Source organism: Castor canadensis, chromosome 17 (genome assembly GCF_047511655.1).
Source record: "Castor canadensis chromosome 17, mCasCan1.hap1v2, whole genome shotgun sequence".
NCBI lineage: Eukaryota > Metazoa > Chordata > Mammalia > Rodentia > Castoridae > Castor > Castor canadensis.
The window spans coordinates 22,280,682-22,303,005 of record NC_133402.1 but is presented as its reverse complement, the minus strand read 5'-3'; the positions used below and the strand labels follow the sequence as shown (position 1 = coordinate 22,303,005).

The window sequence follows — 22,324 nt, the reverse complement described above, 5'->3', positions numbered from 1 at the left end:
AATTAATAGTTTTATACAAAGTCTTCTGGTGTTCATTTGGGTGTGTGGGTTCCATAACCAGCCACATCTGGTTCTTTTGGAGTTGCATGAAAGTAGGGTTATGGATTTGATTGAACCATACTTAGCACAAGTTTTCCTTCTGGTTGTTGTATTGAGGAATTATGATGAAGGATTCTTTGGTTAAGAGAAAGATCTTGGGTAATATTTATTCATTAGAAATTGCTATTTAGTTAGGATAGCCTGGAGATGCAAGACTTCTTTGGGATGAGCTATAAAGCTGTATAGCAGTGCCTTTTTAATAACTTGGTACAGTGTGCTAGCTTCAAAACTGGGATTATGTTTCTCTGGGCAAGGAAGAAGCAAGGGCTTCTCTTTAAGAAGGGACATGGCTCACAGGCCACGTTGGCCTTACTGTGAAGTAAGAATAGTTTTATGTTTTTAAAATGGCTACCAAGAAAAAAATCCTGTTTTGTAATATGTTTGAATTTCATATATGAAGTTAAAATTTCAGTATGTGCAAATAAAGTTTTGTTGAAACGAAGCCACCACATTTGTTCACCTGTGGTCTGTCTGTGAGTATTTCCAGCTATGGCATTAGGGCTGAGTAGTTGCTATGCCATGGCCCTCAGGCTGTAATATTCACTCTGGCCCATTACAGGTAAAAAAGAGTTTTTTCCAAGAGAAAAACCTCAGTGTCCTTAATCAGCACATATTCTCAAATATAGGAGCAGGGTGGGTAGATGGACATATTGGGGAGAAAAAGAGCCAGGCAGGGAGAAATTAGTAGATGTCATTTCATTGTCCATATACTCACAACTTAAAAAGAAAACAACAAACTTTGGATATAGTTTCTTGGATGCATTATACCTGGTGTTAGAGTTAAAGCAACCATTATGGAGCTATTGAAACTTGAAAGGACCCTTAAGGCCACTAACTAGATTCTTGGTAATAACAGTCATTCACAGCTTCTCAATTGATGGACTGAAAATTGTTGTAAAACTTGCTGAAATCAAGCCATGGCAATTTCTCCAGGTGACACACTCCAAGATCGTTGTTATTATTTTTTGGTAAATATAACATTGAGTGTCTAGAATTATTTAGATATAATTTAAAACTGCAAGTTATGTGTATATTTGTGACGTATTTTTTTCACATTCTTATATAAGGTCAGTCTTGTGCTATGGCACACTTGGCAATAGATTCATGATAGAGTTGAAATCTTCATTATTTTTTGAAAATGAAATAAATACTGAGATGTCAGAGCCATCTGACACCATCTTCAAATGGTGTGCTCCAGGACAGATAGGGTTTCCTGTCTGTTTATCCCTTGCTTGCCTGATAGAAGCTAGCTGAAGTCTGCATGAGTTAACCATGCTACAGGGCATCAGCCAGCTGTCCAGATGACCCTGATGGTGTCCTGGATTGGTGTCTTTGCACTGCCTTCAGAGTCTGGAGGCCTTTGCAGCTGAATACTAAAGAGACTGGGGAAGGTTTCTCTCCTCTGTCATGCCCTGTGTTGAACCCCTAAACAAGCGTGTGCTTCAGTTTCACAGAACACAAGGACCTCTTTCTACTGCAGAATGTACTGGAGGTCTTTATGCTCCCCCTTTGAAGGTGCTCTAGAAGACCCTAGGAACTTCGAGTAAAATGGCTCTGTTTGTCTTAACCCTCTGAAGCTTTGTTAAAATTAAGGGGCTGGTAGCATGATTCAAATGGGAAAGCACCTGTCTAGCAAGGATGAGGCCAAGTTCAAACCCCATTACCACCATAAAAAAAAAATCTTTCTGGCTGGGTGTGGTAGCACAAGCCTGTAATTCTAACTACTTGGGAGACAAAGATCAAGAGGATCTTTGTGGTTTGAGGCCAGACTGGGCAAGTAGTTCACAAGACCCCATCTCAACTGATGGTTGGGTGTAGTGGTATGTGCCTGTTAACTATATAGGGAAGCACAAATACAAGAATTGAAGTTCAGGTCAGCCCAGGAATAACTATTAGACCCTATCTCAAAATTAATCAAAGCAAAAAGTGCTGGTGGAGTAGCTCAAGTGGTAGAGCACTTGGCTAGCAAGTGTGAGGCCCTGAATTCAACTTCCAGTACCACGAAAAATGAAACAAAGCTGAGTATTTGAAATGACAATTGCCAGTAGTTTATTAAATCAAAGCTGAGGCAACTTAATGTAATCTGTATAAATCATTTCTCTCCATGGATGTGAGAACACCTGTCAGTGTATGCACTGAAATTTCCCATTAAGAAGTTACTAGATTGTGTTTATATCCATTGTAGCAAATGATGAATGACTTGAAAGTTTACTCTGTGCCGTGCTTCCATGCAAGAAGGTATCTATGATGAAATGTCTGAACTGATTTGCTTGCACTGCAGAATCTTAAGATGTGACAAGGTCAGTGTCCATGGACTTGTTCTGACCACCTCCTATATAAGAAAATGTTAATGGATCTGGTACACTGAAGCCTTTCTCCTTGTTTTTGGTGGCAGTGCATTGCCTCAGGCCTTTTTGAGAATAACTGGGCGCTCTGACCTATGGTATGGTTCTTTGGCATTTCCTTGAATTGCGCTTCTTTGGCCAGCCAGCCTTTTCCTTGTACAGGAAGAGGAAGGACATATGAACAGCTCCTAGGCTTCTCTTAGGTGTTACTTTTTAAATGTGTATGCCCTTCAATTCTCATAACAGCACTCCTAGGTAGGTGGTACCACCCCTGCTTTAGAGGCTAAGAGGTACTTGCTCAAGAGTTTGAACTCAGGGCTTAGCACTTGCAAGGCAGGCTCTTCCACTTGATCTAATACCCATCCCTAGAGAGATTTTGAACCCAGCATTGTCTGGTTTTAAGGCCCAGCCTGGCCTCATAGTGCCCTTCCCTTCTAGGAAACTGTGTGTTCTCTTAGGACTGTGCAGATGGGCCCACCTCCTTAACACCCCTTAGTGCCTCAGTGAAATGTACATCTGTGTAGATATGAAGTGAGGTAGCAGTGCGCGACACTTGAAGATTTTGCAGTTTGTGACGTATAATAACTGCTTGAAGTTCTTACCTTTATCCAATTTGTGCATGCTTTTTGTAAAGCTTAAAGTTGAAAAAAAATAGTCTTATCTGCAGTGTCTTTTCTGACACTATCAGTTCTTCAATTTCCCATCACTAACCAGGTGTCCAACAAGATAGTTAGCATTGGACCCCACAGGTTTAATGGCTCAGTCCCACCAACCCCCCTTACTTCAGAGGCCTGTTACAAGTTCCAGACTACCAGTGCCTCTGTCCAGTTTAGCTGTAAATTCAGGGATTTTGCAATTCCATCTTCTCAGGTTCAATAATTTGCTAGAATGTTTTATAGAACTTAGGCTTGATTGGTTAAATCCTAGCTATTGGTGTTCAACTTCAGTCTTCACCTCCATTCCCATCCTTGGAGATTAGTGGCAGGGCTGAAAGTTCTTGCTGTCTAATCACTGCTTGGTCTCCCTTGCAGGAGTTGTCTTAGGGATGTACAAAAGATATTCTTGGCACTGGAAATCCCCCAAGGTTTAGGAACTTTGTATCAGGAGCCTGGGAAAAGGCCAAACATTTTTTAGCATGCCACATTATCTAAAATCAGTAAGCTGGGATTTATAATTTCCTAATTCTACTAGTGTGCGCAGTTCCTTTGGTATTGAGTCTTTTGGAAGAAAAGACTGTTTTATTGCATATCACGTGCTTGACTAGTGATGTTTGAGACACTTCAAAAAGTAATTCCAGAAAAACTTTTAGTTGTATCCTTCCATCTGATAAGCAACTATAGTTTTATAGAAAACTTGCATTCTTACTTTGAAGGTGATATACATATTAAGTGATATTCATAGCCAGATATGGTGGTTTGTACCTGTAATCCCAGTACTTGAAGGCTGAGGCAGGAAGATCATGAGTTCAGAGCCAGCCTGGGCTGCAGAGGGAGATCCTGTCTCAACACCCCACCCCACTCCAGAGTGAGAGTGAGAGAGAGAGAGAGAGAGAGGGAGAGAGAGAGAGAGAGACTGACTGGAGAGCAGAGGGTGTTGAGGTGTTCATTGCTTAATGAAGATTTTTTTTTTTTTGGTGGTACTGGGCTTTGAACTTGCTAGGCAGGCACTGTAACTTGAGCCACTCCACCAATTCTTGAAAATTTTAAGACAATATAACCTAATGTTTCATTACTTTGATTTGCTAATTCTATCAGCACACCCAAACATACTCCTTTCATATGCCTAATTTGGCCGTTTATTATTTGGCTAGTAGTATCTTTGGTGTTTTATTTCAAGTAAGAATAGTATTGCTATAGTTTAGATGTTTAGTTATCAAATCCTGTTATACTTGGCATCAGCAGGTGACTGAATGGAATAATTCTGCCCCGACTTAAAAGATTTACGGGGTTATTTTGGTTGAACATGATTTGAGTGAGCTTTAAAGGTAGACAGTTTTTCAGACAACATGGTCTCCATTTGATGAGTCCAGCCTACAGGAGAGCTGGCACAGTCCTTCCAAAGTGAAATTTAAGAAGCATAGTACTTTGTTCTTGCCCATGTACCTTTGTCACTGTCCTCTCTGAGGAGCATGGGTTCAAAGAACTCACTTGCCTGAAAGTGCCCAGGCCCCTAATGGCAGCCATCCAGTGCTGTGAGTCTGTGCAGCTTTTCACTTAAGTGTAGCCTGGCTGTCTGGAGACAGGGGACTCTCGGAGCACTCCAGCAGGGCTGCAGGGGCTCCTGCACTGATTTTCTCTCTGGTTGGCTTCATAGCAAGGTGAATCAAGATCATAGTGTCGGTACTTGTTTCTCTGGGTTTCTGACTTTGTTCAGCTATAGTCAGTCCCTAGACCCCAGTTAGACTGGGGTAGTCAGGAAACACTACTGCAGAGTCATAATAGCGATAGTTTCTGACTAAACCCATGTAGGGGTTCTCAAGTGGCAATTTTGCCCTGTCTCCCTGGGGGGATCATTGGGCAGTGCCTGGGACATTTTAGGTTGCACTTGGGGTAGTACTACCGGCATTTGATGGGTGACAGGCAAGAGATATGGGTAAGTATCTTGCAGTGCTTGGGACAGCTCTGTAAAAAAGGCTTATGGGGGCCTAGATCAGTGACCAGGAACCCTGGTTAGTTATCTTTTCTCCAACTTTGCCCAGTCTAACTTCAATGAAGAATAGTCCTGCTTTCTTTTCTGAAGCAGACATATGGGTAGAGATTAGTGAGAAGCTTCTTTCAGAGACCCAAATGGACTAGAATGGAAGGTAGAATCAGCCGCTCAGGGACTCCAGGCTTTCTGTTTGTTTCAGACAGTTTAAAGTGGTAAATGTAGTGTAGTGCACTCGGCCAGGTGCCTGACACACTGGGTACTTGGTGTCTTCTTGCTTGTGATGATGCAGTTTTATGGTGGGGTGGGTAACTAACCACTGTTGGCAGGACTGGGTTTAAGCAAGACCTTGTGGAAACTTTGGAGTTTGAGAAATTGACAGAAACCCAGTGACAGCTGTCTCACTGGTTATCTTTGGGTTTCCTCCAGGATATTGTTAGAAATGCCAAATTCTATCTGTTCAGACTGCCTGTGATTCTTAACAAAAATTCACTTGGCAAACACTTATCGTTCATTTGTCTGAGTCTGTCAGGCTCTGAAGTTAGTCATTGTCCCTATTTTTTATGAACCTTGCTTCTGTGAAGATATACACTAAATATGCAGTTGTGTACAGTTACCAATTCAGAAGTCACACATGTTACCAAGGAGACACTGGGGATGTATGAGATGGTATGAGAACAGGGAGACCTGACCCAGGCTGGAAGTTGGAGAAGAACATACCTGAAGAAATGTTTAGGATGGAATTGAATTAACCAGGTAAAGAGGGAGGGGCTGGGTGGTGGGAAACGTAGCAGGGCACATACTAGGTGAGATAGCCATGGCCATGGGAAAGGAACCTTCCAAAAAAAGAAAAAGAGTAGAGCACTGTGACAAAATGAGAGCTAATGTCATGGATTGGTAGAGGTGAGGCTGTGGACACAGAATGATCAGAAATTTTGAAGGACTTTGAAGCTGTAGTGAGTGTTTTGGATTTGCTAAGACTCCTGTGAAGCCGAGTTGTGACCCCATCAGACTTGCATTTGCATTTTGTAAGAAGTTTGCTAGGTCACTTACATTTCTAGATCACTTTTAACTTCTGGAAGCTCTGTGTGTGTGTGTGTGTGTGTGTGTAGTATTTAAAAAAATCTCCCAGCTTTATGAGAAATATATAATTTATATACCATAAAATCGATCCTCTTAAACTGTATAGTTCAGTGGTTTTTAGTATGTTCACAGTTGTGCAATCATCACCATGCTTTAAGTTTAGAACATTTTACCACCCCAAAAAGAAACCCCCCTACCCATTAGCAGTCATTCCCTATTGCCACCGCCCAACCCTTCATCCAACACAATCTCCTTTCTGTCTCTGGATTTGCATATTTTAGATATTTTGCATAAATGGAATTATGCAATATATGACCTTTTGTGATTGACCTGTTTCACTTAGCATAATGTTGTCAAGGTTCGTCCTTGTTGGAGCATGGTGCAATACTTTATTTCTTCATGGTTGAATGGATCTGTCACCCCTTGTTTCCTCATCAGTTTGACGGACAGTGGAGTTGTTTCCACCTTTTGGCAGTTATGAATAGCACTGCTGTGGACTGGATATTTGTATCAGGAAAGTGTTCAGGAAATACATAGATTTCAGCCTTTATCTTTAAAGAGAAGAGCTTCACTCCTTTTATTCTGTAGTACCTTCTGTTTAATAGGCAGTTTCTTTTTTGGAAGACTTGTATGGCAATAAAAGTCCAACCACATGTGTTAATGTTGATGAATTGGGAAATATGCTATTAAAAACTTGGCACCTGATAGGAATATTTGCAGTTAGTGGTGCCAGTTCTTTCTTAGTTCTGGAAGCCAGAGTCCATTGTTCTTCTAGTTGTCTATTTACAGTAGGTGCCAAGGAATTCTCCTGGGTTTCAGTCCCTGATTGCCTGTTATCAAGGTTATGGTTCTTATCTTGATTAGTCATTTCAGAGAATAAAGAACAAATAAAAGCCCGAGTGGCCTCAGTATTACAGAGTGTAAAATGTGTGCCAAGAGGTCAGGAGTATAATAAAAAATGGCTATGACCTGCATTGGGGCATAATTTAAGGCAGAGTAAGTATTAAGTTTTAGTAAGTGATTAAGCAAAAACATTTGAGACCAAGGACAAAAGTATAGGCAGTGAATTTAAGAAGCTTCATAGCTTGTCCTGTAGTGGTCCTGTAGTGTGGGGAAAATAAGAAGGATTTTATGTAAAGTTCAAGCAGTTTTGGTAATAGCAATTGTTAAATAATAAGTTAGAAGAAATTTGTCAACAACTGGAAGGTTTGGTTTATCCAGTTTGGGTTTCAGGGTTTACAAAATGATGACTCTTTGAAATTTAATGTGCCTGTTTCCTTGTTATTGTTGGTTTATAGCTGGTTCCTTTTAATGTTAGTGTCAGGAATGTTACTCAAGATTCCAGTCAACATGTAGCAAGCTTAGGGTGACTATAAAATTGGTCCACTAATTGTGCAAGAAGTTACAGGACACCTATTGCTGATAAATGGTCAGATTGGTCAGAAGGAAGCCAGTTACTTTTTGGCCTTGTAGACTCCTTATTGGGAAAAATTGGTCATTTCTTGGCAGATACAGGGTTAATAGTAACCGGTCTACTCTTTATTGCACCATTGTATGTAATGGGCTCACTTAATCATCAGACCAAGTCAGGGAAATCTCATTGCAGTCATTGTCATAAGACTCTCACTGTGTTCTTTGTGCTGTATTGAGGACTTGCTTGTGTTATCTTGTTTAATCCTCATAGTATCTTCCAGGACAGAGGCACCTCTACTCTACTGATAATGACTTTTCCGAGCTCCCAAGAAGTGACAGAGCCAGGACTTGCTGTGGGGCTGAAATTAAAGCTAGTGTACACTCTGCTTTCCCACTTCTCTGGTAAACTGTCTTTCAGGGAAATGGGAAACATTTATTGTGGAAGGTTAACTTTTATCTACAGTTGAAGTTCTTGAATTTTGTTCTAAAAGGTGTGCTCTGCCTAGAGTCTATTCTTGGACAACTGGTTCCAAGCATGCTGTAACTTGTCTTCTCGTTGACTGAAGTATGAATTCAGTAACTTCATTTCTCCTGAGCACACCTTTCCCCTGTTTGTAAGAATGACATATGCCTTGTTTGTAAAGCACATCTCAAGATTTCTAAAGATCTCATCTGTATTGCCTTCAACCTAATCTGGTTGTGGAATGTTAAATTCTGCTGCCTCTTCTGCCATTGATTTGTTTGGAGATTTTGAGTTAAGTTATTAGATTATGTGACTGTTTTTCTTACCTAAAAACAAGGTTAATACTGCCAGCTTTCTGAAGGAAAGGCAGATCTTTTCTCTGTCTCAACAGTGTTATGACTGAAACATTGGGCCAGGAATAGAAAACCTGGTCTAATGGTCCAGTTCTGCCACCTGCCCTGCTACATGACTCAAAGGCCTCTTCCCCTTTTCCTCACCCTGTACCTGCCTGGAGGGTTGTTATGAGAATTAAGTGAGAAGTCATGTCTGAGGTAGTATTTTATACTTTATAGGTCATATGGGCATAAAAGGCTAAGATTATCCTCAGAGTACCATAAGATTTTATTATTTAGTAATTTAGATTTGATTTTAGGTTTCTGTTTTTGGATTTCTTAGGTGACACTTCAGTTATATGTTTTAATTTTTATTCCTTTTTTTTTTTTTTTTTTTTTTTTTTTAGTGGTATGTGTGCAACAGAGAGAAATTATGCGAGTCACTTCAGGCTGTCTTTGTTCAGAGTTACCTTGATCAAGGAACACAGATCTTCTTAAACAACAGCATTGAGAAGTCGGGCTGGCTATTTATCCAGTTATATCATTCTTTTGTATCATCTGTTTTTAGCCTGTTTATGTCTAGAACATCTATCAATGGGTAAGTGAATCTTGGACATTGTTTCCTTCTTTATTCTTAGGTTTAAAAAAGGAGAAATGAAAGAGGAAAGTTATCTAGTAGATATTGACCTCCTTAGCTAAAGTACTTCTGCTTGTAGGTCCACTGTTCTAGCTTTTTGCACTTGATTTTATAGTTCACAAGAACTTGGCAAATTGCCTCATTAGTCAGTGTTTCCGGGCGGGAGTTACTGAGTTCAATTCTTCCCAGCTTTGATGTATACAGGAACCACCTGGGGATGCTGGTAAACTGCAGACTGTGAGTCAGTTGGGCAGGGTGGGGTCTGAGAGTCTGTAGTTTTAACAGGCGCCCAGGTGATGCCAGTGATGGTTGTGGCCCTCAGAGTAGCAAGACTCTTGGAACCAAGTCCTTAACCTGAGGCTTGTAAGCCCTTCCACTGAAGAGGAAGAGCTTTGCCTTAAACATACCTCCCATGGGCAAGGTTTTCTGGGGGTGCTAATTCCTCAGCCCAGCAGTAGGTGATGGCTTGTTTTTTGACGGGTCTTGGCATTTATTCTTACATAATGTCTAGGCTTACCCAGATTTTATAAATTTTCTGTGGTGGTCTCTGTCCTCAGTAGTTCTTTCATATAAATCCACCAAAAAAGGCTTTACGGATGTTATTTATTATTTCTTGTCCAAATTTTCAAATATCCAAGAACCTGGAATGCAGAAAGCCACAGAATTAATAGGGCATGATGCTTTCACAAAAAACCTTGTTGAACCACTAAAGCCACTGGTTGGCTGTACTTGTCTTTCCCTTGAGGTTTGGAGCCAGTTTCTGTTGAATGTTTGGATTCCCCAGTCCATCATCTGGTGCCTAAATATGTTTTCAGGCACCACAAGCCATTTCTCCAGATTTCTCACTTGATTTTTTTCATTGTTGATATGTACTTGCCTTACGTTTGCCTTTGCAGACATTCAGTATTTTTGTATTGGGAGCTGAGTTTATACAACTTGGTCTGACATTTTGTTCATAAAATTGGTTGTACTGAAATTTCTGTCCTGTACCAATTTTTTTTTTTTTTTTTTTCAGTACTGGGGATTGGACTCAGGGCTTGTCAGGCAACTATTCTTTCTTTGGAAATCAGATGAGTTACTGTAGCAGAGCTTCTTATCTTTTGGGAGGTCCTGTATCTCTTTGAAAGTGAATAAAGGGTAGGAGTCCAACATTTTTTATAGGAGTTGGGTGGGGGGAGAGGTTCAAACTCTAAATCACTTCCCTCTTCCTATACCTTGCTGGACCTGCCTACTAACTCTACTGCTGTTTTATTTATTTATTTATTTAGAGGTGGGATCTCAGTGTGTTGCCCAGGCTGGCCTCAAACTACTGGACATAAGTGACCCACTAGCCTCAGCTTCTGGAGTAGCTGGGCTGACTATGGGCAGCACCATCTACCTGGCTCCCTCACCTTCCCAAATCTCTTCTGATCTGTGTTCTGTTATCAACTAAAAATTTAATTTTTAACCCATTGGTGCTTTACACCATGGCAATGGTGGATTATCCCATATGTGGCTATTTCTTACAGAAAGAATTAAATTATTACTGTGGTACCTTCTTGAATAAAGGTACTTATCAAACTTCCTTCCTGATGGGAAGGAGAAGGCCAAGTAAGGAAGGACTTAATAGCTGTTCTCAGAGTTTATTCTATAAGGAAGAAGTAGTTATGCCTCCTATGAACTCTAAATCTAGAGAGAACTTGGATTGTGGCCAGAGAACCTAGTATGTTATAAAGGACTAAAGTTAAAGAGAAGTTAGAGAGCAGTAGCCCTTCATGGCATGTTTACCAGAAACCTTGTATTGAACTGGGTCAATCTCTTGATATTTTAGGTGGGGTGATTCTTTATTGTTTGAGACTTCCCCACACATTGCAGGAAGTCTTAATTTTTCTGGCCTTGCTCACTAAATGACAGTAATTACCCCTCCTCCCCCAAGTCATTGTGATTACTTGAAACTTCCCACTATTCCTTACAGGCAAAGTTGAGTAACACTGGGCTCATGGATTTGAATTTATTTATTTATTTTTTTGGTAGAACTAGGGTTTGAACTTAGGGCTTTGTGCTGTTCTGCTTGAGCCACACTTCTAATCCAGTTTTGCTCTGGTTATTTTAGAAATGGGGTCTCAAGAACTATTTGCCTGATTTGGCCTCGAATCACAATCCTCCCAATCTCAGCTTCCCAAGTAACTAGGATTACAGGCATGAGTCATCAGTGCCCAGCCTGGATTTAATTTTTTGATAATGTTAATCTTTTGTGGAGCTCCTACAGCACATGCTCTTTGGATATAGGACAGTGCACCCCTCCCCCAGATGACCTTGTAAGCTCTACCTCAGATGATCTCTAACTCTAGAATTTTATGAGTATCATGTCAGTGTTCCTCACCTCTCAAGGAAATAGTTTGGGAGAAATGTTACTTTATAGGCAAGAAAGTTTAAGCAAAATAATTAACTTTGTGATTTACTTTGGTCCTGGGCTATTAAGTCAGCTCAGGATTTGAAACTGGCCTCCTTTGAATTTCTTCTTGGACTCTGGATCCTGTGTGAATTTTGTACAGCTGTTTCAGTAAGTTCAGTTCCTTTTCTCAGATGTACTTGTTTTTCCACTAGAACCCAAACAACTGAGGATTAAAAACAACTTGTCTTTTATGAGCTATGGTTTTCTTTGGGGACTAGTTCATAGCATTATGGTTAGTTGTCTCTAGGACCTTTCACCCTCCCACTGCCCAGTCTTAGCATTTCTATGAGGCAGAAGATTTACTGTAAATATATTAATAAATTTGGTCAAACTCCCATGGCTTTAATGGTGAAAGAGAAGGGGGATTTATTACATGAACTCAATTATTTTTATTTTTTCTTGAAACCGGTCTTACTATAAGCCCCATGCCCCATGCATCTTTCCATATACTATGTAGCAAACACATTTTCTGTTCTGATTATTTCCAGAAAGTGGCAGCACAGCACAGATTTCCCTGCTACTTCCTAGACCAGTGTTTCCTAGACCAGTGGTTTTTGGTCTGTTTCCTAGGGCTAAGGAAGAAGTGCCTCAGGAGCTGCTTCAGGCTGCAAAGCAAATCCTAGAAGTGGGTTAGCAGTAGCTCCAGGTGCTCAGTGTCATTGCAGCAGCTCTCCCACCATTTTATATTGTGTTTGAATTCCATTTCAATAAAAAAAAAAAGTTGCAGAGCCCTGCCCCACACAAACTAGGATTTGAGAGCTGGAGATAGGTTCCACACAGAGAGTGCATTTACTTCCTAAGGTGGGGCTTCTGAGAGACCCTATGAGCTGTAGCACTTTTCATAGGGTTCTCTTTGATCTCCATTTGGGCTACTGAGTCTCTTTTGTCAAAGGCATTGCCATGGTTTAGAATGTTGTTTAGGCCTTTTAGAAATGATAGCATCCAGCCAACTGTAAAACATACACACTATGAATTTACTTTGAAGCAAATTAACTGATATCACAAGGACCATTCTTTTTTTTTTTTTTTTTTAAGGGTCTTTTTATTTAAAACAGCTGTTTTTTCCCCTTACCCATTGTGTGGTTCCATCTTCTTTTTCTTTCTTTCTTTCTTTTTTTCTCTCTTTTTATGGTACTGGGGTTTGAACTCAGGGCCTTACACTTCTGAGGTAGGTGTATTGCTTGAGCCATACCTCCAGCTCAAGTCCCATCTTCTAAATGTACTTTTCCTGTATTTGATCTCTCTCTAGTGTTGTGGTCTGATTCTGATAGCTTGAAATCTTTTTAACTGGTATATGTATTTTTCTGTCATTCTTTCCACCTTTTCTTCCTCTTTTTGACTTAAGTTCTCAGCTCATCTTTTAATTTCATTTCCCTTTCTTTCACATCTTTCCTCAGGCCTTTTGGGGAATTACTGGCAACTTCCAAGATGAAATCATATAAAAGTCCATGTTTTAATAAAATAATGAAATTTTTTAAGCTCAAAAGTTGGTGCTGAGTCACTATATTACTTTGTGTGTTTGGGGTCTTTAATTTGAATAGACTTTTCCATTTTTGTCCTTTTTTTTTTTTTCAGGTTGCTAGGAAGAGGCTCAATGTTCGTGTTTTCACCAGATCAGTTTCAGAGACTTCTTAAAATTAATCCAGACTGGAAAACCCATAGACTTCTTGATTTAGGTGCTGGAGATGGAGAAGTCACAAAAATCATGAGTCCTCATTTTGAAGAAATTTATGCCACTGAGCTTTCGGAAACTATGATATGGCAGCTGCAGAAGAAGAAATACAGGTATAACTTTTAGACATGGTTTAAATGTGTTTTTTCTTGAAAGTATATTACTTGACAGATATGAGTCAGAAATACTTTTCCGTGATTAGGAATTAAAAACACAATTGAATGGAAATTTAGAGAGAAATAATCCTTCCAAGGCAGGGGAAGAATTAGTGTGAAAGGAAAAGGGCTAGTGGGAAACAGCTTGGAAAAGGCAGGTCAGATGTAGGGACCTGCTCCCCAGTTAGAATCTGGCATTCTTGGATATTTTGTTTGTTTTTATTTTTTAATTGTGGTAAAATATATCTAACAAAACATTTACTATTTTAATCATTTTAAAGTGTAGAGTTGTATTAAGCACATTTGCATTGTTCAAACATCACCATTATCCATCCTCAGAACCTTTTCATCTTCTTCAGCTGAAACTCTACCCATCAAATAACTCCCCATTCTTCCCTCTCTCTAGCCCCTGATGACCACTATTCTACTTTGTATCTATGAATTTGATCACTCTGGATACCTCATATAAGAGGAATCATACTTTTGTCCTTTGTCACTGACTTAATTCACTTAATCTAATGTTTTTCTTTTTTGGTACTGGGGTTTGAACTCAGGGCCTACACCTTGAGCCACTCTACCAGCTCTTTGTGATGGATTTTTTTCAAGATAGGGTCTCGCCAACTATTTTTGAAACTGCTTCGAACCGAGATCCTCCTGATCTCTGCTTTCTGTGTAGCTAGGACTATAGGTGTGAGCCAGTGATGCCCTGCTTAGCCTAGTATCTTCATAGTTTATCCATGTTGTGGTTTAAATTTCCTTTAGTGCTGAATAATCCATCATATGCATATATGTTACATTTTCTTTATCCGTTCACCTGTAGATGGACATTTGGTTTGCTTCTTCAGTTTGACTGTTTTGAGTAATGCATAAACATGGGTGTACAACAGGTATCTATTTAAGTCTTGGTTCCACTTTCCAGCAGTGGAATTGCTGGATTAATTTTTTCAGAATTCACTCTACCTTTTCCATAGCGGCTGTATCATTTCATATTCCCACAAGCAGTGTACAAGGATTCCAGTTTTTCTACACTTTTGACTATATCTATATGTCTATATCGAGATATATATATATAACTTTCTCTCTCTCTCTCCCTCTCTCTCTCTCTCTCTCTCTCTCTCTCTCTCTCTATATATATATATATATATATATATATGTAGTTTTGAGACTGAGTGACCTCAAACTCAGAATCCTCCTGCCCTCAGCCTCCTGAAAGCTGGGTTTACGGGCCACTCTGTTTGTTTTTTAATATCAGCCATCAGTGATGGTGGCTGTGAAGTGTGGAGTCTTAGTTTTCAGACCATTTTGTGCTGGAGAGACTTAGAAGAAGGGTATTTATTCATACCAGTTTTATTGGTTGAGAGATTCCTGTGTGTATTGACGGAGAGCTAGAGCTGGAGCCTGTCTCTCCTTTGATATTTTGGAAGCCTGACTTAGCCTTAGAAAAGAGAGGACTTATGTAACTACTCACTTTCCTATGCACATTTCTGTGTTTACAGACTAACTCTAGAGTCAAAGCACCATCAAAACTTTTGAGGCAGGACTGGAATGAAGACTTGTAAAACATGGAAATTTTTAGCCTAGAGAAGGGAAAGACCAAGGAGGAAGATGGAAGGGAAGATATTTGATGGTATTTTACATGGAAGGAAGGAGTAAGTGAGATCTCTGGTACAATTGGGTACAGCTAGGCCCCAAAAGTTGAGTTATAGGTCCGAGAGATCGACCTTTCTAACAACTCCAGGCATCTAATCCTTACAACTGTCAGTGTTTAAATAGCTATTAAGGATGTCATATAAGAAAGAACTGGGTAGATGTGAGTTTGAACTAAGTGATTCCTTAGGTTCCCCTTTTTCTCCAGCAGTTTGCCTCAATTTAGGTCCTGGTGGGTCTGTGTGGTGATAATTGAAATGTATTCCTTCATTTAGAAGTTAATTTACCATATCAAAACTTGGAATACTTTGAACTTTATTATACCCATGGCCTAAATCATGCTGAATTCCTAATCTGTCTATCTCCCTACTTGGAAAAAAAAAATCAGTGCTTTAAACTGGGTCTAAGGAGGAAGGTATTAATACCCTCTCTATTTTCTTATTTTAATAAAGACATTGGAGACTGAAGCATACAGATTACTATTTATATTCTACCTATTATAAGAGTGGAAAGGTTTATTCAAAGAATGATTGTCAGGTCATTCACCTGAATAAGATACCAGGAGACTTTCCAGTTGGAGCTTCTACTCTGCCAGTAGAGTTCACATTTCCAGTGTGAACTAGTCACTTCTTTCATTTTCAAATATCAGAAGAAAATTCAAACAATGTGGTAGGATTTCTGGGCTAACAAGTAGTTTGAGTGGGGCTAATAAATACATTTATCATCTTGAATAGAACTGAGCTTACAAATAGAAATCAGAAAACCAAAGTGAGACAAAATGAAATTGAGCTTTTTAACTATCCCAGCATTAAGACTGTCTGCAAGAACTGCTGAGATGGATGAGATGAGATTATTCTGCATTAAAACATGCAGATGATGTTTGACTTCTACTTCATTGCAGATCTAAGATTTTTTTTCTTGTACTGGAAATTGAACCCAGGGCCTCAAGCTTGCCAGGCTTGTGCTTTACCACATGAGCTATGCTCTCAGCCCTTGTTTTGTTTTTTTAAATCAACTCTATGGTTTGTTTTTTGCAGTTTATAATTTTAAATTGTCTTTGGCTAAGACACTTGATACACAAATAGTTCTTTTTTGTTTTAATTGTTCATTTCAGGGTTTAAAATGGGAACTAATGAAACTTTTATCCTGAAAGAAGAATCTTCACAGTAGTGTTTTGAAACTCCTCTTTAATGAGCTAAATCTCATTTCTTAAATCATGTTTGCAGTTGATCTCAGGACAATAAAGTGATTTTGAAGTCATAATGCTGTGTAAAGTGATTTTGAAGTCATAATGCTGTTTGTTTCAAGCAGGATTTAGAGCACTTAAACACTTGTACAGCCCAGGAATCTGACTAGTTTAGTGAAGATTGTTATTCTTGTTTGGAGGAAATCTATATAAATCTTTATATAGATTGAGAAGATATACCTGAGTAGTTTGTGCTCTTTTTTATTCTTCTACTCAGAAATGTTATAAAGTATCATAATGCTAATGAGTTTTTAAAAAAATGAATGAGGGTTGAGAGTGGTTTTTTTGGTGTTTTGGGTCAGTACTGGGGCTTGAACTCAGGGCCTCATGCTTGCTAGACAGGCGTTTTACCACTTGAGCCACTCCACCAGCCTGAAAGTGTTTTTTTTTAAACCATTCTGTTCACTTACCAGTTTTACAAGGACATCCTCTGCTTTAGTTTTTTTGTATAATTAGATATGAAGATTCTAGATTTTGAAATCATTTGTCCCCTGGGAATATATATGCTAAAAAGGTCTTAGGTTATTAATGGAAATTATCTTACACTACTCAATTCTTAAGTATGGGAAGGACTGTAGGACCAGAAACAAGAATATATAATTTTTTATGATTGAGTTCCACTGAACGTTAAAAAGCAGGACTTTTTGTTCTCTAATGTTGAAGAATCTTCTTACTTCATAACCATTTTTATTACCTTGGGTTTTTGTACTTGCTAAATATGTGATTAGTTCTTATAAAGAAAGTTTTGTATGTTTTAATATTTGTAGATAGGTTAAAAGGTAAATTTAAAGAAATGTAGTTATTATTTTTCTCCCATCTGGCCTTTGTATTATAAATATGCAGATTTTGCATTTACTTTGATACAGAAGACAAGGTTAGGGCCTTTATTAGCATTTCAATTATTTTTAAGAATGTCTTTAAACAGAGAAATATTAAGTAATTTCTGATTTTTTTTTTCCAGAGTGCTTGGTATAAATGAATGGCAGAATACAGGGTTCCAGTATGATGTCATCAGCTGCTTGAATTTGCTGGACCGCTGTGATCAGCCCCTGACTTTATTGAAAGATATCAGAAGTGTGTTGGAGCCAACTAGAGGCAGAGTCATCCTTGCCCTGGTTCTTCCCTTTCACCCGTATGTGGAAAACGGTAAGTGTGGGCAGGCCAGCTCCTACCCTGGATGGTTGTTTATTGGTATGATGCTGTGCACAATCAACCATTGCTGTTTCTTGGAATGGTCTGGAATTTAAAATAATACAGTTATCCCATGTAAAATATCACCTTGCTTAATGTTATCTTAATGTGGATTTTATAGAACTCTAGAGCTCTCCTGGCAGTGGCAGTAATTAATACTCAGCTGGGTCTGTCTGCTTGAGATAGAAAGCCTAAAATGAATCTGTATTCTCTGGTTTAAAGTGGAGCTTGAATCATTTATTTATTGTCTTGTAATCTGAGTCAAGCCATAAATAATGCGTTTTAATCTACTCGTATATGCTTGCTAAATGTCATGACTGTTTTGTTTTGCATTTTGTATCTTTTACCCAAGACTCTAAAAATGATAAATGCTGTTATATGTTTCTCTCTTTTTAAGACCATTCGTATTCCAGCATGTATCATATCTTTGTGTAACACAATTTTATTTCCTGGTGCCCCTCTTCAGCAATATTAACTGAAGAATATACTAGAAGAAATGGATTGATTTCATATCACTTCAGATTTACTATGACTCCTGGCACTTAATGTGACCTAATGTCACATAAATTCATAGTTTTAGCTTATGTAGTTTGCATTTCAGATCATTTAGAAAGTTATGTATTTAAGTCTATCTTTGTATTTTCATGAGTTAGTTTCCATTAGTATAAAATTCTTTTTTATACGTCATACATGTTAACATTTAAAAATTTTTAGTTTTTCTATTTTATTTCCTAGTTTGGCCATGTTTATAAAAACTAAGAGCTTATAGGCATTTTTAAGATATCTATTACTGTTTGCAAGTATCATAGTTATTGAATATGAAAATCTATATTTTTATACCATGTTTCTTAGAACTATGGAGTGCTGTATGGATTTATGTTATCATTTGTAAGCCAAATCAGTTAATTTCTTCTTGTCCTATTTTCCCACCACGGGTCACATTCCCTTCAGATTTCTTTTTGGAGATGTTCTTACTATGTAGCTCACACTGGCCTCACATTCACTATCCTCCTGCCTCTGTCCAGCCCTCTCTTTAGACTTAATGCTTGTCTTAACATTTACCAAATGGTTTCAGATTTGGGTTGATTGTAGGAACAATGGGAAATCTTTAGCCATAGGAGGGCAGGGAAGAGAACATGGGTTATCCCTCGCCCATCTTGCTTCTTCCTTTTTACATTCTTGTTGTTGAATGGTTTGTCACGGTAAGGAAAAAAACTGCCTTAAGTTGGAGTATGCATGTATCATGTACATGTAACAGTGAAAAACCGTAGTAAATGTCCTCCTTAGTAATTCAGCAATCTGACCTTATTTCATTGCTATTCCCTTGTAATTAAGCCTTGGCTCCATCTCTGTTGGGTTGGGTTCTGGCTTCCTGTGTCCTGTTGGGCAACCACATGGTAGAACTTTAATGCTACTTCTTGGCATAGCAGGAGGTAGAAAAGTAGGAGGAAGAAACACCAATCTAATCTTGAATTACATTTTCTTGTGTTTCTAACACTAAAAACTGAGATGAAATCAAACTGGACAAGAAATAGAAATAATTCAAGCAGCTTGCAAGAGGGAGGGTATATAATGAAAAGTCTTATCTACTCATTCCATGGTTTTTTTCTGGTTATCTTAAATATTTTTCAAATGACAGTCTGTGTATCTATATCTATAAGTATGTGTGTACATTAAAAATGGAAGCATCATCTCCACTAAGAATTGAAGATAAACCCCTTGACTGTGGCTGTTCACAGCTGCCTGTGGAGTCCAAGGAGTCTGGCATGTGACACATTGCAAACTGGAGACAAGAAACCTTGTTGGTGTGGTGACCTTTAGTGACCTAAAGTTTGTAGACTCTTAGATTGCTTTTTTTCTCTAAGTCACTAATTAGATCCTGATGATTTCCATGTGAGACTGAGGAATGGGAGGTGCAGAGTGGTCTTGCTGGGCGAGTGAGTTCACAAACACATGAATATTGGCCTGTTGTAAGGATTTCTGAGTGGGCTTTACCTACTTGACTTCATTTATTTTTTTTAACAAAAATCATTTGTGGGTGGAATGATTACTTGTGTAATTTTTTGGATAAATGTCTTGAGGTTGAATCATGGCAATTTTGTGCTTAGATATGCAAAAATGTATCTTTCTGATTTCATTTTATTTGGTTTACTGACCCAGTCTTGGTTAGGCATTTTTAAGACTAATGAGAATTGTTTAAGCAACAAAAAAAAAGAAAGGAGTGTAATCAAGAAAGGGAGAATTAAGTTACACAGGTGAAAATTTTATGACAATTTTTCAAAATGGTAATTTTCTTTTTTTGCTGGTACTGGGGATTGAACTCAGGGCCTCATGCCTGCTTGGCCTGTGCTCTACCATGTGAACCACTCTGACAACCCAAAATTGTAATTTTTATACAAAATAATTTGTTGGGAATATTTATATCATGGAATTTGACAAACTCTTCAAATATCTTCTCCCTTCTCCAAGCTGGACCTGGATGGGACTGTCTTCTCTTAATGCGCTGCTAGATTCCGTTTACAAAGATTCTAAATAATATAAGCATTAATACTAATGATAAATGATAGGCTGTGCCTGGTCTTTATTTATGTTTTGGAAGGGTGTTATCTTCGTTTTGTTGGTATCAGTGTTCTGACTTTGTGAAAAATAATTGGAAGTGTTATGTGGTATGTTCTGTTCTTTGAAGTTTGGGACAGTTCTCCTGTGAATCCCTTTAGGCCTAGGCATTTGGGGAGGTGTAGCCGTAGGGCAACTTTCTTAATCTCTCCCAGGGTCACTGGTCTGGTTATGTTAAATATGGCTTATTTTTAAAGCTCTCATCAGTCTTAAGTAGAATTAAGCAGGATCCTGGCAGGAGTTCTGTGGACAGAGCTTGTTCTGTGAAGGCTGATGCTTTTTGAATTTGAAATATGAGTTAGCTGGGCCTCTCATAAATCTTAGTGCTTCACCTGCAAGAAGGTGCTGATACCTACCTTGAGGTTTATTGTGAGGATTAAGTAATGTACAGAATAGTGCCCAACCATGTCTGTCTTGTTAATGGTATTTGACAAATGTTAGATATATTTCATTCTATTCTATCCTGTTACTCTGTTATTATTTGTGATTTCACAGTTCTTTAAATTAAAATATTTGTCACTATGTTTTAGTCTGTTTAAAACTCTTAAAAATAGTAGCCAGAATTTGATGTTTTCATTCTGCATTTTAACTGTCTTGAAGTGCAGTCTGTCAGTTTTATGTGACTTAGCTCTTCAGAAACATAGCTGTGTGCCTATTAGGCTGGGCATTCAGAGTCTCTCAAGTCTTAAACAGCATGAAAAAGAAATGGCTAAACTTGAAAATCTTTTGGTGTAGGTTTCAGAGATCTGGTAGGATATGTGTACACTGGAGCACCTCTCCATCCATTCCCCTCTCATATGTTGAAGCCATTCTCTCCATTGTGATGGCATTAGGACTTGGGGGCCTGGTAATGAGGATTAGGTTGTTCAATGGGGCAGGTCCTCATTTGTGGGATTAGTGCCCTTCTTAGGGGTCTCAGAGGCCTTCCTTCTGTCTGCTCTGTGCCACGTAAGGGTTTGTATCACTGCTCAAACCTGAAAAGTTGGAGGAGGCTCCTCACCAGAACCTAACCACGTGGCACACTGATTTCACACTTCCAGCCTCCAGAGGTCTGAGAAATACATTTTGTTGTTTATATGCCATCTACTCTAGGGCATTTTGTTATATTAGCCCAAACTGCCTAAGACAAGTTGTTTCAGTATTTTCATTGTCATGGAAAACCCAAATCTTAACAGAAAGCTGTAATTGAATCATTTCCAATGAAAATTCTTCTGGATGCTTAGATAGCAAGAAAATTAATATCATTAGAGAGTCAGTGAATAATCAAATGGAGAGGGGCCAGAGTGAATGGCGAGGGAGTAAAGTGTGCCACACATCTCAGTAAAAATTCTGTGATGCCGATTGGGACATTGTGCAGTTGCATTCATATGAAGGCATTTGAGGGCCTGCTATGTATTGGGTAGTGCCAGGCAATGGAAATCCAAGATAAGTGAGAAATGTGTTCCTAGCTTTAAAACACAGAATGGTACGGAAGTTAGATATAACAGGCAATGGTAGGGTAGTGTGGTAAGAAATATGGCAGGGAAAAAATGAGGTGAGGAAATTCAGTGAGGGGGAGTGCATGTACAGGTGTAACACCAAGGCAAAAACCCTACTGGCCATGAGCAGACCTCTAAACAATGAAGGCACTAATGGGAGGGGGGAGGGTAAAAGAAGGAAGCATAGAAGGTGACTATTGTTGATGTACTTTCTATACAAGAATGAATATAGCGTTTTTTTTTTTTTTTTGCTGGGAATAATACTTTAACTCACTGTTTATATTATCCAGGACCCATAGGATTTGGAGTGCTTGTTATTCAATTATGATCTGATTTTATTTAAAAATATTTTTATTAAGTCAAAGATTGCACATACCAAATGGCTGAAGCTGTAATAATTTTTCTGATACAAATTTTAAATCCATCTGACTATGCAAATCTTCCTTTGATAGCTCTTTAAGATAAGAATGAGATACAAGTCACCAAATAGAATATAAAGTAGATTCATATACTTCAGTAGTATTGGAAAACAATTCTAGTAGACCGAGCACTGTGAGCCTTCACAAAGCAGCAGCAGCAAAGAGATACTAACTTCTTTGCTAACTCTTCTTAGAACCACAGAGACCATCAGACTCCTAACTAAATAGGGTAGCTGTTACCCTTTTGTTCTTTTGTAAATTATATCTAAGGCTACACCTGCCTTTTATAGATAGATATGTATTAGTAAGGAAAATACAGAACTCAGTTCTCCATAGGAAAACTCTTCCTTTGCTGTGGCTGCATATTTGTGATTGTCTGCACTCAGTAGTCTCATATCTAGAGGTGTTAGTTGATGCTATGGGAGTTTCTAAATGGAGGAATGAGAAT

General features: G+C 38.6%; 1 protein-coding gene across 6 annotated transcripts in view; it reads left to right on the top strand.

The window, feature by feature from the left end:
* The window catches only part of Mettl9 (methyltransferase 9, His-X-His N1(pi)-histidine), a 39,790-nt gene that overhangs the window by 4,803 nt on the left and 12,663 nt on the right, over nt 1–22,324 (top strand). For 3 of the 6 annotated variants that reach the window (XM_020176948.2, XM_020176947.2, XM_020176946.2), the window contains exons 2-4: nt 8,789–8,979; nt 13,028–13,237; nt 17,134–17,318. In XM_020176948.2, coding sequence (XP_020032537.1) covers nt 8,789–8,979; nt 13,028–13,237; nt 17,134–17,318 — 586 coding nt within the window. Of the gene's footprint in view, nt 1–8,788; nt 8,980–13,027; nt 13,238–17,133; nt 17,319–22,324 lie in introns of those variants that run through there. The other 3 variants (XM_074059723.1, XM_074059724.1, XM_074059722.1) reach the window with 3 other exon arrangements.